This window comes from Battus philenor, unplaced genomic scaffold, assembly GCF_028537555.1.
Source record: "Battus philenor isolate CCGP_79_NKW_IND1 unplaced genomic scaffold, ilBatPhil1.0.hap1 SCAF_19, whole genome shotgun sequence".
Classification (NCBI taxonomy): domain Eukaryota; kingdom Metazoa; phylum Arthropoda; class Insecta; order Lepidoptera; family Papilionidae; genus Battus; species Battus philenor.
In genome coordinates, this window is record NW_027181681.1 from 10,931,684 (window position 1) to 10,947,684 (window position 16,001).

At 35.6% G+C, this 16,001-nt stretch overlaps 1 protein-coding gene across 1 annotated transcript; it reads left to right on the forward strand.

Moving 5' to 3' along the window:
• Positions 1 to 948: 948 nt before the first annotated feature.
• ThrRS (threonine--tRNA ligase) lies at positions 949 to 15,712 on the forward strand. The gene is made up of 14 exons (XM_068764628.1): positions 949 to 1,044; positions 1,346 to 1,593; positions 3,369 to 3,540; positions 4,967 to 5,044; positions 5,893 to 6,150; positions 6,541 to 6,687; positions 7,561 to 7,670; positions 8,795 to 8,950; positions 11,194 to 11,371; positions 12,102 to 12,224; positions 13,131 to 13,309; positions 14,107 to 14,281; positions 14,529 to 14,643; positions 15,387 to 15,712. The coding sequence occupies exons 1-14, from the start codon at positions 979 to 981 to the stop codon at positions 15,539 to 15,541; spliced, it is 2,160 nt and encodes a 719-aa protein (XP_068620729.1). The 5' UTR covers positions 949 to 978; the 3' UTR covers positions 15,542 to 15,712.
• The last annotated feature ends 289 nt before the right edge of the window (positions 15,713 to 16,001 follow it).

The window sequence follows — 16,001 nt, forward strand, 5'->3', positions numbered from 1 at the left end:
GTGCGAAGATCAATTTAGTTCAGTTTTTTGAAAAGTACTGAAATATAACACCAATAATGTTTTTATTTTTAAAGTGTTCCGTTTTGTATACCGTTTTATTAAATATTTTTACAGAACAGTTCCCCATCGTGTGTTCCATGTTTCATATGTTTAAATCTATTTTAACACCCTGTGTTATGACATTTTCATGTTAGCTAAAGATACTTTCTCAAATGCCTATTTAAAAGCAGTCAGAACATCTTATAGCGAAGATAACTTCGTCTCCTCGAGCTGTTAAAATACATAGGTATTGGAGACATGGTAATCGAAGAGTGTTCGTTAAGGCTGTGTATACAGTGTGTGAGAGTGATGCTTCTGGCAAAACAATCAAACTATACTTGTGTAAAACATTTTGAACACTTCGCGATCTTACTTGCAAAACTAAAAATCCTCTTGTACATTACTAAGCGGTTTTATTGAATCAAAAGTTTTGTTTATACAACTTTTTCATCAGAATAGCAGTCAGAGGGCAAACACTTTTCGTCATCATTCATTATTCTGGTACACAATATCTTTTTGATGGCACCTTAACATATAAACTAATTAAATCTGTAAATATTTACATATTAAGTTGTACTTGAAATCGTAAAAAATATGATATAGATAATTATTTTTAAAAAATAATAAAAAATAAAGCGGAAAACTTAATTTTTTTGATTTTTTTTTGTTTACTTATATAATACAAAACAACGAATATAACAGTGCTTGTTTTTTTTTTGATTTATTAAAATTTATTACATGGCAATAGTTTATAATATTTGAGTAGCACTGACAATAGCTGTCAACATCAACACGACGGGAGTCTGTGTGATACGACGTCAGCGACATGGGAGACGCTGCTTCCGAAGGGATTCAGAACCTAAATATTAACGAAAAGGCAGGGAAATAAACAATATATTTAATCCGTAACAATTTGATGATTCGTATATTACTCGAGTGATGCTAAACATGTATAACTTGCGCAGATCCTGCGTGGTCCGCTTCAAAGAAGCCTATGCCACATGGGTAGGAAACCTTAGTCATCAAAGATTTGCTCAGAAAAACTTATTTGCAATATTAGAAAATGTTTAATAAACAAAACATGTGTGTACTATAATAAATTAGGTACGCGGCACTATTAAAAATTGCGCTACAAAATATTAGATTCACGACCATATGCCTTGAATTATTTTAAATATTTCATAATTTAATAACCAAAATATACGAAGAGGAGGTGTATTTTTATACAACATAGAATAAGTTATTTTTTTATTATTACACAATAAAATATATTTTTATCAAGTGATAAACATGTTATCCATTGCAGTCAAAAACCAGAGCAATGAAGGAAAAGAAGAAAAAACCTGAAGAGTCATCTGGCAGTGTCTCGGAGTTAAATCCATGGCCAGAATACATTCAAAAGAGGATTGAACTTTGGGACCAATTCAAAGTTCTGCATCAGGAACAGCTGGCTGCCAAGCCTGAGATGAGTATAGTTGTGACCCTGCCAGATGGGAAAACTGTTGAGGCTAAAGCCTGGAGGACCACTCCATATGACGTGGCCAAAGGAATCAGGTGAGCAACCTGGTATACTTATTAAGCTTATAGCTTTATACTTTATTTACAGCTTTTGGCTATTTGTATAAGCTTCATTGACATCAAAATATTAGAGCTATTTACCATGTTTATCACTCATTTTTTTAATTAAATGTAAAACACAATAAATAATTCATTTAAAAAAATAAAAAACACAGATTCACAATAACAAGGTCTATAAAGAAAAATTGTTAATAGATCAAATATAGTATTTCCAATTTTAAATTTTAATCATTTATATGTGTGTGATTTTTTTATGCTACTGTAGCTAATGGCACTGCACTAGCATGTTAGTTTATCAAATTATTTGGCGATTTTTGAATAGATTTTAACATTAAAACCTTATTTATGCGCCCACAAGCGAGTTTTGGAGTCAATTGTAAGTATACAATTGATTTTGTGAATTAAATATATTTGTATCCACAGACACATTGGTTCACACATTTTTTTTTCAATTTAATGAATTTGCTTGAATAAACTTAGTTGTACAATTTATTTATCTCTCATTCTATACATCTATAGTAACATATTATAAATGTTATTAGAGGTGCAATATACCATTCCATTGATTTATTGTTTGAAAGTCATGTTGTAGAGTTGTAAACTGAGGAGCAGGGTACAGATCTCGGGGTTTTTAAAACTTTTTGTTCTGAATAATTAACAGAATTAAGTAAGATTTAATCAACATTGTTTCAGTTTATATGCTGACTACCTTTATATTAGGTGGACCAGAAAGTAATGTTGCTTTCTTAAGTTAAATTCACATGACTACATTTTTAACAAGTATTTATTACTAATCAACAATATATTCACCTTCGTTATCAACAACCTTTTGCCATCTAGTATACAAATTTTCAATGCTGGAATGGTAAAATTCAATTGTTTTTTCTGTGAAATATGTCAACAGAAACAAGATTACTTACCGGTCTGCCAAATACATATAAGGCAAACAACAATTGTCAAATCTCAATAATGTAATAGGAAATATAGTGAAATACAATTGTTTATAACACCATTTGGTATAAACCTCTATATATAAGTGACCAGTAACATTTAGTTCTCATGGATGTATTTGTTATGTGTTAATTGATAAAATAGAAATTATTAGGTCTTGACTATGAAATTATCCATTCAAAATTCATTTTGATCGGAGTTCCAAATTCAAATGTATTTCAAATTAGAACTATCATAATTTTGTTTTCGATTTTATTACTTTGTTTTGCGTGATTTAATTTTGTTTTAAAATTTTTGCAAGAAGATAAGGAAGAACTTAAATGTCACATGATTTTAGATGTTTTCCGTAATGGAATGAGTGCTTTAGAAACTGTTCAAAGAATCAATGATGTTAGGCCATCAACTAAAAGCAATCAAATGCTAAGTGTGGTTTAAATTTTGACTATGACCCAGCATACTCTCTCTACTACCAAATGATAATCAATTGCAGCAAAAGTTTGCATAATTTGGAAAACTATTTGTACAGAAAAAATTATTATGACCATTGATGGTCAAATGAGAAAAAGAACCATTTGATTCTTACTTTAAACATATTTTAGCAAATAATCAATAGACTACCAAATAATTTCAGAAGTATATTAAATCAGTTTTAAATTTTTTTTGTTTTATTATCGCAATATAGACTGTGAATTTCATATATAAAAAAAATGTTATCTCTAATATGTGTTTAAACAGTTACCCGCTATACAAAAAAAATTTCAAACTTTATTTGCATAAGGCAATTTTTTCTTGCATTTCAGTCAAGGACTGGCAGATTCCACCATCATTGCTCGTGTGAATGGAGAGCTGTGGGACTTAGATCGTCCTCTGGAAGGAGATTGTAAGCTGGAACTTCTACGCTGGGACAACACCGATGCACAGGCTGTCTTCTGGCATTCCTCTGCGCACATGCTCGGAGAAGCTATGGAAAGGGTAAGGTTTTTATAACTTTAAAATTAATATTTATTGTAGTAGGGTAAATTTTACTGGAGACCTCTTGATTGAATTCTGACATGACTCATATGAAGTATGTACAGGTTGATTGAATACAAGTGTGAAAGTTTTAAAGGGGTGAATACATAGATCATTTGCTGTAATTAATTTATTGTACACCATGTTCAGAAATAAATGGTTTTAGAGATTTTTTAACTTGCATTCTCTTTTCTCGTCCTTAGGTCAATTTCTGTTACTACATCTTATTTCATTCATCGAATTTGCTTTTGCCCTCTTCACTTCATTAACATTTCTTACACACATTGTCTGTCTGCCTTCACCATATTCATCTATTTTAAGTTTTTATTTCACATTTTAATATTCCTTTTTTTACCTGACCTTATATCTCAATTTTAATCTTAATTTTCACTTATTACCTCGTTTATAATTCCTAGTATTTAAGGAATTTGAGGCGGCCGTTATGTATGTAGGGAATTTATATTTACAATAAATCTATATTGTAAATATTTATACAGTTGTCAGAGGAATGACGTCAGCTGTCAGATGATGTGTAAGGGTCATATATCTAATTAGCTTAACTTGTATCAATGTAATAATTTTAATTTAAATATTATTAATCTTGTATTTATAATGTTGTTCAAAATATTTTTTCATTACATTTTAATGTAATAGTTAAATGAAATTGTAGTTTTAGCTCTATATGATTGGTAACAAGCCTATGACAAAGTTTTGCATGTCTGTATTGAATATAAATGCCAAATGACGTGTATAGGATGATTGGTTATGGGTATAAAAGCTTTAAAAAGAGGCTACATATGGCTCATTTGCCGTCAATTAATGTGTACACTATGAATAAATTAATAGTTTCAAAATTAATAATGTAATAATAGTATAGTAAAAAAGTGTTTTCGAAATTGCGTTTAGTACATAATAAAACTTCCTTGGATCTGAGATGAGGCGACCACAGGCTTCGTAAGAATCACACATTGCACATGCAACACGTGCTGGTAGACTTGGCGTATTGGAAGCTTAGCTGTGGGCGTATATCGGCTGAAAAGAAGGAGTCTTATTTATTTTATTTATTTACTTTTTATGCACACAAAAAAATGTACAATGGCGGACTTTACGCCATAGGCGTTCTCTACCGGTCTACCTTAGGGCAGAGAGGAAACAATTGAGGCAGGTCTTCCTTGTCTCTGTACATTTTGTACTACCAGAAGATATTGATCAGTCGCATTCCAATAGAAAAAGTATATATATGTAACATACCTCGCATTGATCACTACACAGAATTATTAGGAATTAGTGTAAAAGCTTTATACCCTTTCACTTGTAAAATCATTGTTAATAAAATGTAAGTGTATATATTGTTAATATGTAAATAAATAAACTTGTGTGCCCACAGGTGTACGGCGGATGTCTCTGCTATGGACCTCCAATTGAGGAAGGCTTCTATTACGACATGTATTATCCGGAGAAAGGCGTAAGTACATATCTATCTATAGACATGTAATAAGTCTTGTTTTAAGTAAGTAAAGGACCAATATTTAGCCACTTCCGCACATGCAGTAGTCGTGCAACAAAGTGCACCGCCCGCCAGCTCGCTGATAAATGCGTATGCGGCAAACAATGCGAATAACACAACTGCCACCGCCAAATCACTCAACATGTGTTTCACCCCTCAACGGAGCATCTTCAGGAGTTATGTTACACCGATTAGTGCCAAACAGAGTGAAAGTAGACCATTGATGTTGCCAGCGATCTCGGATCCAGGCCACTTTGTGGCCTGCCTACCCTCACTTCAACTTGCAGATTTGCTAGACTATGACAATAAGTTTTGTTTTTGTATGGATCTCCTATTTATTTATTTTATTTACACTTTATTGTACCATAAACATGACATAAACTAAAAAAAAAGAAAAAATCACTGACAATCTCTATCAGGCAAGCTTTGAATGGAGATGAGACATGAAAGAGAGGGCAGGGTGCATTCATACATTCACATATATTATTTATATATATATATATATATATATATATATATATATACATATATACACATATATATATACATATATATGTTGGGAATTCATAAGCATTTAACATAAGTATCTTAATTTAAAACATGGAACCAAGGAAAAGCATCTTATATGGTAGCTGGAACATCTTTGTAATTGCAACAGTGATTCCGAGATATGAAAATATAAAGCGATTCACAAAGATGCTACCGATACAACATAAAGCCAGTGAAGGCAAACCTTTTGAAAGCTTGGTATCAAAATGTCAACTCATTATGTTTAGTTACCCTAATTTAATTCTTCTTCATTTCAGATCTCTTCTTCGGACTTCCATGTACTTGAGGGGCTAGTTAAGAAGATTGCAAAAGAGAAGCAGCCGTTCGAACGTTTGGAGCTGACCAAGGAGCAGTTGCTGCAGATGTTTGACTACAATCCGTTCAAAGTGCGCATCCTTAAAGAGAAGGTGAACACACCCACTACCACAGTGTACCGCTGTGGACCGCTGATAGACTTGTGCCGTGGACCACACGTCCGTCACACCGGAAAAGTTAAAGCCCTCAAGGTCACCAAGGTCTGTATTAATTATATATCTATTTATTTACTAACACTAGAATATCATTGAATTAACCATCCTTTAAAAGCAGTTAATAACATGCTAACGGAAGAACCAAGGTCACCTTCCTAGATCTGAGAATTTCTGGTCAAAATGTCGTGGGTGGAGCACATCGCTTGTGTAACCAATGGCCGTTGGGTTCGAAAGGTTCTCGGGTGGCGACCACAAGCTGGTAGTCCCAGGGTAAGTCCAACACTGAGTTGCTTGATGCGGGCAGCTCTAGACCGGTCTTTATAGTGATCTTTAAGGGAAGCTATGCCTTGCAGTAGTAGTAATATATATGTAAAATTCCAAGTTATAAAGAAATGTATATGTGTATAAATAATTCTACTCATTGCTATTCCGCAGAGTTCTGCAACATACTGGGAGGGAAAGTCAGACGCAGAGAGCCTTCAGAGGGTATACGGCGTGTCATTCCCAGAGCCTAAGCAGCTTAAAGAATGGGAGTTGATTCAGGAGGAAGCTGCCAAGAGGGATCACAGAAAAATTGGACGGGTATAAAATTTTATTATTGAATATAAATTACCAATATGTCTTTTTGGCTGTATTTCGTAAATCAATTATACAGGGTGATTGGTTATAGGTGTAAATGAGTAAATTTATAGCTCATTTGCAGTCTATAGATGTGGTTCACCTTATTAAAAATCGATGGTTTCAGAAATAAAAAATAATGTACTAACTAAATATCAAAATTACTTTTTTAACTGTCTCCACAGTCTTTGTACTGCCAGAAATTATTGGGCAGTTGCATTCAAATTAAAAAAAAATCAATGTATTATTTCAGAGTGATTACTCTACATGATATTTAATGGAATCTGGCGTTATTTGCGGAAGTCCATCCTAAGTAAGAAAAGGACCAATATATAGCTACTTCCGCACATGTAGTCGTAGTCGTGTAATAAAGTGCACCACCCGCCAGCCCGCTGATAAATGCGCATACGGCAAACGATGCGAATTACACAACTACCAGCGCTTAATCACTCAACACGTGTTTCACCCCTACACGGAGCATCTTCAGGAGTAATGTTACCGATTAGTGCCAAACATAGAGTCTGACTCTGTGCTTTTTTGCACGACTACTGCTGCATGTGCGGAAGCAGCTAAATATTGGTCGTATTCTTACTTTACATGAGGTGATTGGAAATAGGTATAAAGTATTTAATGCTTTTTAATAACAAATAAGCTGTACAGTCGCCCCTTTAAAGCGTTTGCACCTATAACCAATCACTCTTTATATATATTTATTCTACACTTTATGATAAAAATAATTAATAACATAGTTTTTTCTTCTGAAATTCGTAGTAATTTTATAAACAAATAAATGACGTGTATTTAAAAAAAAAAAAAACAAATTGTAATTTTTTCTAGGAGCAAGAGCTATTCTTCTTCCACGAGCTATCGCCAGGGTCATGCTTCTTCCAGCCCCGAGGCGCACACATATATAATACATTGGTTAACTTCATCAAGGAACAGTACAGGTATAAATTTTGTTTCTACATTTCATTCACTATTACTTTCTTTTGAGACCGTATATGTTGTTTTTACGGAGCACATATAAGATGCCCAATATGCCCAAATAAGCTATTGGAAATCGTAATTTCTGCTGTTAAATGTTCACTGCTGGACATAAGCTTCCCCCAAGTTTTCCAGTAGGACCAGTTGGAAGCAGTTTGTATTCAATGTCTTTTGATGACCTATATTGTGCGTGCCGTTCCCTTGTCTCTATTCCAGAACCTTAGGACTCAGCGAACTTAATATTAAATTAATAATAAAACAGTTAAATAAAATCTATTACTAATTAATTGTGAAAGTTTTTGTTTGTGTATATCACTATCTCTTTCTCTCTCTCTCAATATATCTAACTCTTTCTTTATTTCTGTCTCTTTAATGGTTTGAGTAACTTCCGGTAATACCGCTCTTATTCATGATATTTCTACCTATACTTCAACAATGTTCATTTTTAGTTAAGTATGTAATCCTATGAAGGGTTTTATTAATTCTGAAATAAATAGACAGGGGTGTATAAGATAGTTATGGAACTGTCTAGAATCTATCTCACTCTCAAGTGTGTGGAATATTTAACAACAGAAACCATTGACTCTTTATTTATAACTTATAAGCTAGAGACTCCATTAAAAATATTATTAATGAATCTTTTAGTCTTTTGGTTTGTTTGTAATTACTTTTTATTTATGAGTCACAATTTAAAAACTTATATGATAAATAATGTAATAGTATTATCTTATATGATAATAACAAATCCTTTTTATGTATGAGTGTATGTATATACTATAAAGTTCCGCAAGATATCTTAGACCTCCCTTTTCTTAGTTTTAAATCTAAAGTTTAAAGTATATTATTATTATTAATAGTTTTTAGTTGCTCAAATTGTGTGGAACTTGATTTGAAAAATTCTTAAATTTCATTTAGAAGACTGGGTTTGTGGCCAGATCTTCTCAACAGATAGCTTTCTGAGTTGGTGGTAGTTTACTATTTATAATGTTAAAATATAATACTATTCAAAAGGGCATATAAATATCTACTTGGATAAAGATATTTTAAATTTTAATTTACAATAATAAATTGTTTGATTGTTCCCTAGAGTTCGAGGTTTCCAGGAGGTGGTCACACCTAACATGTACAATGCGAAGCTCTGGCAGACGTCTGGTCACTGGGCTCACTACGCTGAGAACATGTTCTCCTTTGATGTGGAAAAAGAAACCTTTGCACTCAAACCCATGAACTGTCCGGGACATTGGTGAGTAAATTAAAATTTATTTATACACCAATATTACTTTATTGTCTGGTAATTCCACATATCTTACATTATTGATTATAAATAAAATATTCACAAGCAAACCTGAGTAAGATATAGTTGTGCAGTTCGATCTTTCAATTCAAAACATGACCATATAAGGTAAAAACAATGCACCCTTGAATATTCCACTGTCTTCTCGTCATTTGTATACCCTTATTGATACTATTTTTAATGTATTCCCATTTTCTGGTTTAGCTTAGTGTTGCCAGTGTGTATACTCTTTTTTTCTCGTGGGTAAATCCTGCATGGAATACCGTTCCACGGCGGGGGCAACGAAAGGGTTACGCCAGAATCCTACCAGCTAAAACCCCACGGTCTTCTTGAACGCCTTTTGCTAAAACTACGGAAACGCTTTCTCATACTACAGCAGATTCATCGGCGATGGTCTAGTGGCCAGTCACTTGCCATGTTTTTCCGTGTTGGGTAGACCCCCTACTTACCTGTTATTGATTTCCTGTAAATTTCTTAGTGTAGTGTTAAAACTTAAAGTAAAAATACATGTTAATTTATACATTTATTAATTGAATTTAAATTAAAACTTCTCAAAATAAAATGTTGTATCTGTTATGTAAAATATACATAACATTAACCCTTAATTAGGCGCATGGGGTCAGGGCCACTTGAAATTCAAAAAATTATGGCTTACAGTCTTCAGAGCGTACTAACGCTCTTTCTAGCTTCCTCACTCCCCCCGGGGTACGCGAATTAGTCACATCCAGAACATTAACTCATGTGCATGCATCGCTGTCCTTTAGAGAGCTGACCCCATGCGCCCAGTTACGTTCCGTTTTTTGGCGAAGGTAAGTTTTTACTTTTGTGATTTTTTTTGTGTTTATATTAGTATATTGTTTACTATTTATCCTTGTATGTGTGTATTTTGATACGGTATGATTTCTTTATGTATTTTTGAGTTTTTTCTATGCTTTTTCTTTTTTTTTGAATTGAAATGCCTAACGACAAACAAGTATTGCAATGGCTGGATGAAGTGCTTGATGAAGAGCAAGATGTTGCTGCTTCGGATTCGCAAGACGAAACTTTAAACGATGCTGTCATTGATAGTGCTCATAATTCAGAAAGCGAAATTGAGGAGTCTGAACATATCCAAGACATCGGAAGACGGAAGATAATTATTTTTTATCTCGACATACTCAGAGAAATGGCCCGAAAGTGAAATGGTGTAAAGTACCACCATCGAACGCAGTAAGGACCCGAGCACAAAATATTATTTTACATTTACCTGGAGTATAAACATATCTGGCATTTGTCATACACAAAGCGAATATTGAGAAGACTTTGACATATTCAAGACGGATTTTCTTGAAGAAAATAGCTGCGGCACTTGTGGAAGATCACCAAAAACGTCGCATACAACTACGTGCTGTACCAGCGACAACAAAAAAACGGCTCTATGAAGTTTATAATGTGAACAAGGCGGTTTATCAATCGACAGCTAAGCGCGGGCGCTGTTCATCATGTCCTAGAAAGGACGACAAAAAAGTGCCAACAAAATGTTTCAAGTGTCGTAAATTTATTTGTCAGCAACATTCAAGGATTTACTGCGTCGGATGCAGAACAGAAGATTCGCTGATGAGACTGAATAAACTTTATTTCTTAAGTTGATCTCGGCTATGCTAAAAAAATTAGTTTAAAGAGAGGTTTACTGTTTTAGTTTTTTTTTAAATATTTTTAATGTCATAGTAAGTATTTGTTTCTTAAAGTTAAGTATATTAAAGAACTTTATTAATTACTATAGAAATCCATTAAATTTTATTCCTTTTTGATACTTCTTTCCCAAGGTTTTTTTGGGGTCATTAAAGACCCCATGCGCCTAATTGAGTGATTTTCTTAATGCGCCTAATTAAGGGTTAAATAAACATAAAATAACATAAGCAATAAGTCAATATTTTTAGTGAGAAGGATGAACCTGATGCTTTAATAATAAATTATCAACATTCGGCGTAAGGGTTAATCTTAAATCTCCTCGGCTAATGATGTCCAGTCTGTGAACCCCCATTTTCATTTCATGGACCCCCAAAATTTTTTTCGCTGACGTAGAGCCCTTTCAGGTTGTCACACCACTTTGGGAATCACTGGTCTAGTGCCTCAACTACGTACTAGCTCCGGATCACACCGCAATTCATTGCGTAATGGTGGTTAGTAAAGTATGACACTTGTTCGTGCAGCCTAATGTTCGAGAACCGCAGCCGGTCGTGGCGCGAACTGCCTCTGCGGCTGGCCGACTTCGGGGTGCTGCACCGCAACGAGCTGAGCGGGGCGCTCACCGGCCTCACGCGCGTGCGCCGCTTCCAGCAGGACGACGCTCACATCTTCTGTACGCCACAGCACATCGAGCGCGAGATGGTAAGCAACCATTACTACACACCCCTCCAACTGCCCTCTCTTTCTCTTCGCTTCCCACTTTTTTTCTTGTCAGCTTTCTTACCATATTTACTACCCACCTCCACCCGTACGCAAAATGTAATGGCTTCAATTCCTCCTTCAGCTTCTTCTCCTCATTTATTGAAACCCATTTAGATCTTCCTACGAACTTTCCTCTCCACTTCCATGTCATGTTTTGATCACTTATCTCACCTTTTCTTTTGTGCGCAAGATAGTGTATCTCCAATCTCACCTTCACCATTCTTGATCATCACTTCACCATTCATTCCCTCAACTCTGTTCTCTCCCTTCTTCATTTAGCTTCTCCTCTGTTCATACGCAAAATGGTGATGGTGAGCCTCTAAAACCCCGCTTCATACATTTTTTTTAATTGTACAGCATAGTTTGATTTCCTTCCTATGCACTTCCCACTTTGGTTAGTGCGCGTGATGATGAAACTCCAATCTTCCCCTTTGTCCTCTTCTTATTCACTTTGTCTCCCCTCCTCCTCCTTTCAGTGCACAAGATGCAGAGCCTTGAATACTCCCTTTGTTCTCTTTCTCTTATTCCCTTTCCCACTAATCACTTAAGACAATTACATCAACCTTCTTGTTTCTCTATTCACTTTCTCCTTCTGTTTGTGCGTGACTTGGGGACTTAAGGAAATGCTGTTGTTTTATTCTCTTTTAATATAAGAAATGTTTTCCAACAGGTGGGGTGCTTAGAGTTCCTGGACCACATATACACAACATTCGGATTTACGTTCCAATTGAAGCTATCTACCCGTCCAGAGAAATACTTGGGTGACCTTGCTAGCTGGGAGCAAGCAGAAAAGGTACTTTAAGGTTCTATATTCAGAATAATGAAGTCCCTGTTATTATTTAAATGAAAATTGCATAGACTTTTCTATTTTAGTTCACAATTGTCAATTACCAGAAATTAGATAATGGGTCTATTATTTTGACATTTAGACATAATATTATGGATGTGCGATATAACGAAAGATTAATTTCGGATTTGTGTCGACTACCTTCTTTTTAATATTCCGGGGGGAAATCAGGATGAACAGAAGATACCCTGCCTTCTAGAGGAAGGACAGGGTTATGTGGGATTCCTACCCACTAAAACCCCCTCGATGGTCGTCTTCGGTACCTTACGAGGGGACGCCGAATAACCAACGGAATTTCCAGGTGCCCCTCGGAACTGTGCCAAAACATATCTTCGGGGAAAGCTGTATCTACCCCGGTATTCTCGCTGTAGCACGTGAACTGTCAAATGAACGAAGTTCAGAATGTACTGTCAAATGTGCGAAGCCTCAATAGTCATAGCACTGCAAAAGTATTTGGAAACTTAAAAGTAAAATATGAATTAAATTTGTGGTCTTGCTCAAGTTAGGATGTTTAAATTTTTACCGTAAACCTTCAGATTTCCACCTTTTCCAATTTCTTTAGAATTCTGTAGGCAATGTTACGTTAAAATCAAGAGAGCATTGCTAAAAATTTTTTTCTTAACAAAAGTTTTAATTTATTGAATTTTCATATAAAATGTAAAATTATAATATTAAATTATAGTTAAAAATAAAAAAATACATATACCAACCGTGTCATCTAATAAGTTTCACTGCTTTATTTAAATCATCACTTGTAACACACATTGATCGTGATTAAAATAAATGAAGAATATTTGTCATCTAATAGGTTGAATAATAAATATATAATAATAAAAGTTATTTGATTCATAGGCTTTAGAGGATTCTCTCAACAAATTCGGGCGGCCGTGGCAACTGAACCCTGGTGATGGAGCCTTCTATGGACCTAAGATTGATATCACAATCCAGGACGCGCTGCGAAGGTCACACCAGTGTGCCACCATTCAACTGGACTTCCAACTGCCTGAAAGATTTAATCTCTCTTATGTCAGGTAAGCCTCCTTTGACCTATCCACAATCCACCTATGTTAGTACAATACCTTAGACCTCATACAGTCTTCTTTCTTCCGTCTTGAGTGCATGACTCGGAAAATTTTATAATTAAAAATATGTAACTAGTTTGTTTGTTTTCACCTATCCATTTGTTGTTAAACCCACCCCCTCTGGCCCCAAATCAGACATTGCACTGCCTGAGGATATAAGCGTGACGCAATTCAATAGGAAAAAAATGTCAAACGTGTGTAGTTCATTGCAAACTATGAAATGCGCGAATTTTATAGCAACTGTCAAATACGCGTAGTTCAGAGCGAAGTTTCAAACGTGCGAATTTCAAAGTGAAATGTCAAAAGCGCGTAGTTCATTGCAAACTGTCAGACGCTGGAATTTCATGGCGAGCTGGCAATAGCGCGTTGTTCAAAGCGAACTATCAAACGTACGAAGTTCATGGCGAACTATGAAACGCGTGTAGTTCAGAGTGTACTGTCAAACTCTACACGCCTTCTGAACAAACTCAAATGATTCCATTCCAAAAGATCTCTGTCGCTTTTTCACCAAGTTCCTTCCATAAAGTCTTCGTTATAAACTATATATGAATCAAGACGGCGGAGCTGCCGAGCTTAGTTACTACAAATTGTATTAGATGAAACCATCTACGACGTCGAAACTGTTGACAGCTTTTAAAAATCACAATCAAATAGCACTGGTCAGAAACCAAAAAAAGCATTTCTAGCCTAGTTGCCAGTAATGGCCGATCAATCTCTTATATCTGTCGATTTTGATGTGTTCACAGTGAGAGCGGAGAGAAGAAACGGCCTGTTATCATTCATCGAGCTATTCTGGGCTCGGTTGAGCGAATGGTGGCCATCCTCAGCGAGTCGTACGCCGGGAAGTGGCCTCTTTGGCTGAGTCCACGCCAGGTGTGCGTGGTGCCCGTGGGACCGTCGCTCGACCAGTACGCCACCAGCGTTAGTATCTCACTATTGAAATATACTTAAACAATCATGACATTGGTTTACAACCTTGGTAAAGCAAATTTATTTATTTTTTACTACAAGCGGGTGAACACTTCTTGTTTAACAATAATAATTTACGTTACATTGACGGTTAGATGAACATTAAGTTGTTCGCCAGAGGATTCATGTCAGAAATGGATATCGACCAAGGCGATACTTTTATTTTCTGTATCTCATTTTGCGTTACATTGACTGTTAGGTGAACGAGAAGTTGTTCGCAAGCGGGTTCATGTCTGAAGTGGATACCGACCCGGGTGATACTCTCAACAAGAAGGTCCGTAACGCCCAACTTGCGCAGTTCAACTATATTCTAGGTGAGACTATACTTTTATTTATTTTTCTATTTCTTTTTATTTTATGACACAAGACAAGTAAGTCTTTCGGCCATACCTACTATTAATTTATGTTACCAATAATAACTTACGGAACTGAAACATGGTCTTTAACCTCGGGTCTTTTTGGCAAACTCATAGTCACTCTAGGGCATGGATGCACAGACCGCGGCCCGCCGGTCAAAAATAATACTCTAGTACATTCGAAATATATTGAATTCTATTCCAGAATAAAACCAAAAATATTTAATTACCTATATTTCTGGTGGCCGGCCCGCCATTAGTTCATGATTTGCCCGAGTGGACCCTAGTCTTAATATGTCTGTGCAACCATGCTCTAGGAGGTACGGTCAGGGTTATGTTCTAGATTTTTCTAAGATATCATATCAGGAACACGGAGACATACCTAAGTAACCGAAATAGCCCAGCGGATTGGGAAATTGCAGTGGCAGTGGGCAGATCACGAACGTCCACTGCTGGCTGTCCACTACTGCCTCTCTCGAAATGACCAGTTGGAAGAGCCCACATCTATCTACCTTAATGTTGGATGTATTACTCTATGCTTGTCCGTCTCTCGTCTGGAACCTTGCGGCCTTAATGGCCATCAGTTCTGTGCACTATGTAAACTGCCCACTGCCACTTTCATTCTTCTACCGATCTGATTTAGTATTGATTTGATAATCACGATTTAATGTATGTGTTTTAATGTTTATGTTTGGGTGCAGTGGTGGGTGAACGTGAGAAGACCTCTGGAACAGTGAACGTGCGTACGCGTGACAATAAAGTACATGGAGAGATGACGGTAGACGCGCTGATAGAACACCTCACTGCCCAGGTGAGGGACAGATCCCTCTCTGATGACAGCGAACTCCTCAAATAGTGCAGTGACCACAAACCTTCTAGTTTATATCGCTGTTAAGTCCGTGCATTTTATGGCCTATTTGTAACAATCTATATGTTAGGTCTGTGATCTCTGTCATATAAAAATCTATTAACCGTTCCATTAAGGCTTAAGTTCAAAATTATTGTTTGTTTGGTTTCGTTAAATTGGGTTGATCTCTGTTGAGTCATATTTTGTATATGTAATTTTGAAGAATGATCAACAGTCGCGAAATGTCACATTTATTACACCCTGTATTTTAATCCAACAGTGGCCTAAGAGAAGTGCCCTTTGCTACTTCTACTTGCCAATTTACTGTGTTATATGTCTGAAGGATTGCAAAACGTGGCCAATGAGTCCACATGGTTACTACAAATAATGATATCCAATATAACAGTTATGACTTTCTTTCATAATGTAACCAGTTATCAATTCATCAAAAAACTTGGACTTAACAGTT

Excerpts from the sequence above, each read along its gene's own strand:
- ThrRS (XM_068764628.1), top strand. The coding sequence starts at position 979 with ATGCTAAACATGTATAACTTGCGCAGATCCTGCGTGGTCCGCTTCAAA. Across the intron at positions 1,594-3,368 it reads GACGTGGCCAAAGGAATCAG|TCAAGGACTGGCAGATTCCA; the intron begins GTGAGCAACCTG and ends CTTGCATTTCAG. Across the intron at positions 7,671-8,794 it reads TTCATCAAGGAACAGTACAG|AGTTCGAGGTTTCCAGGAGG; the intron begins GTATAAATTTTG and ends ATTGTTCCCTAG.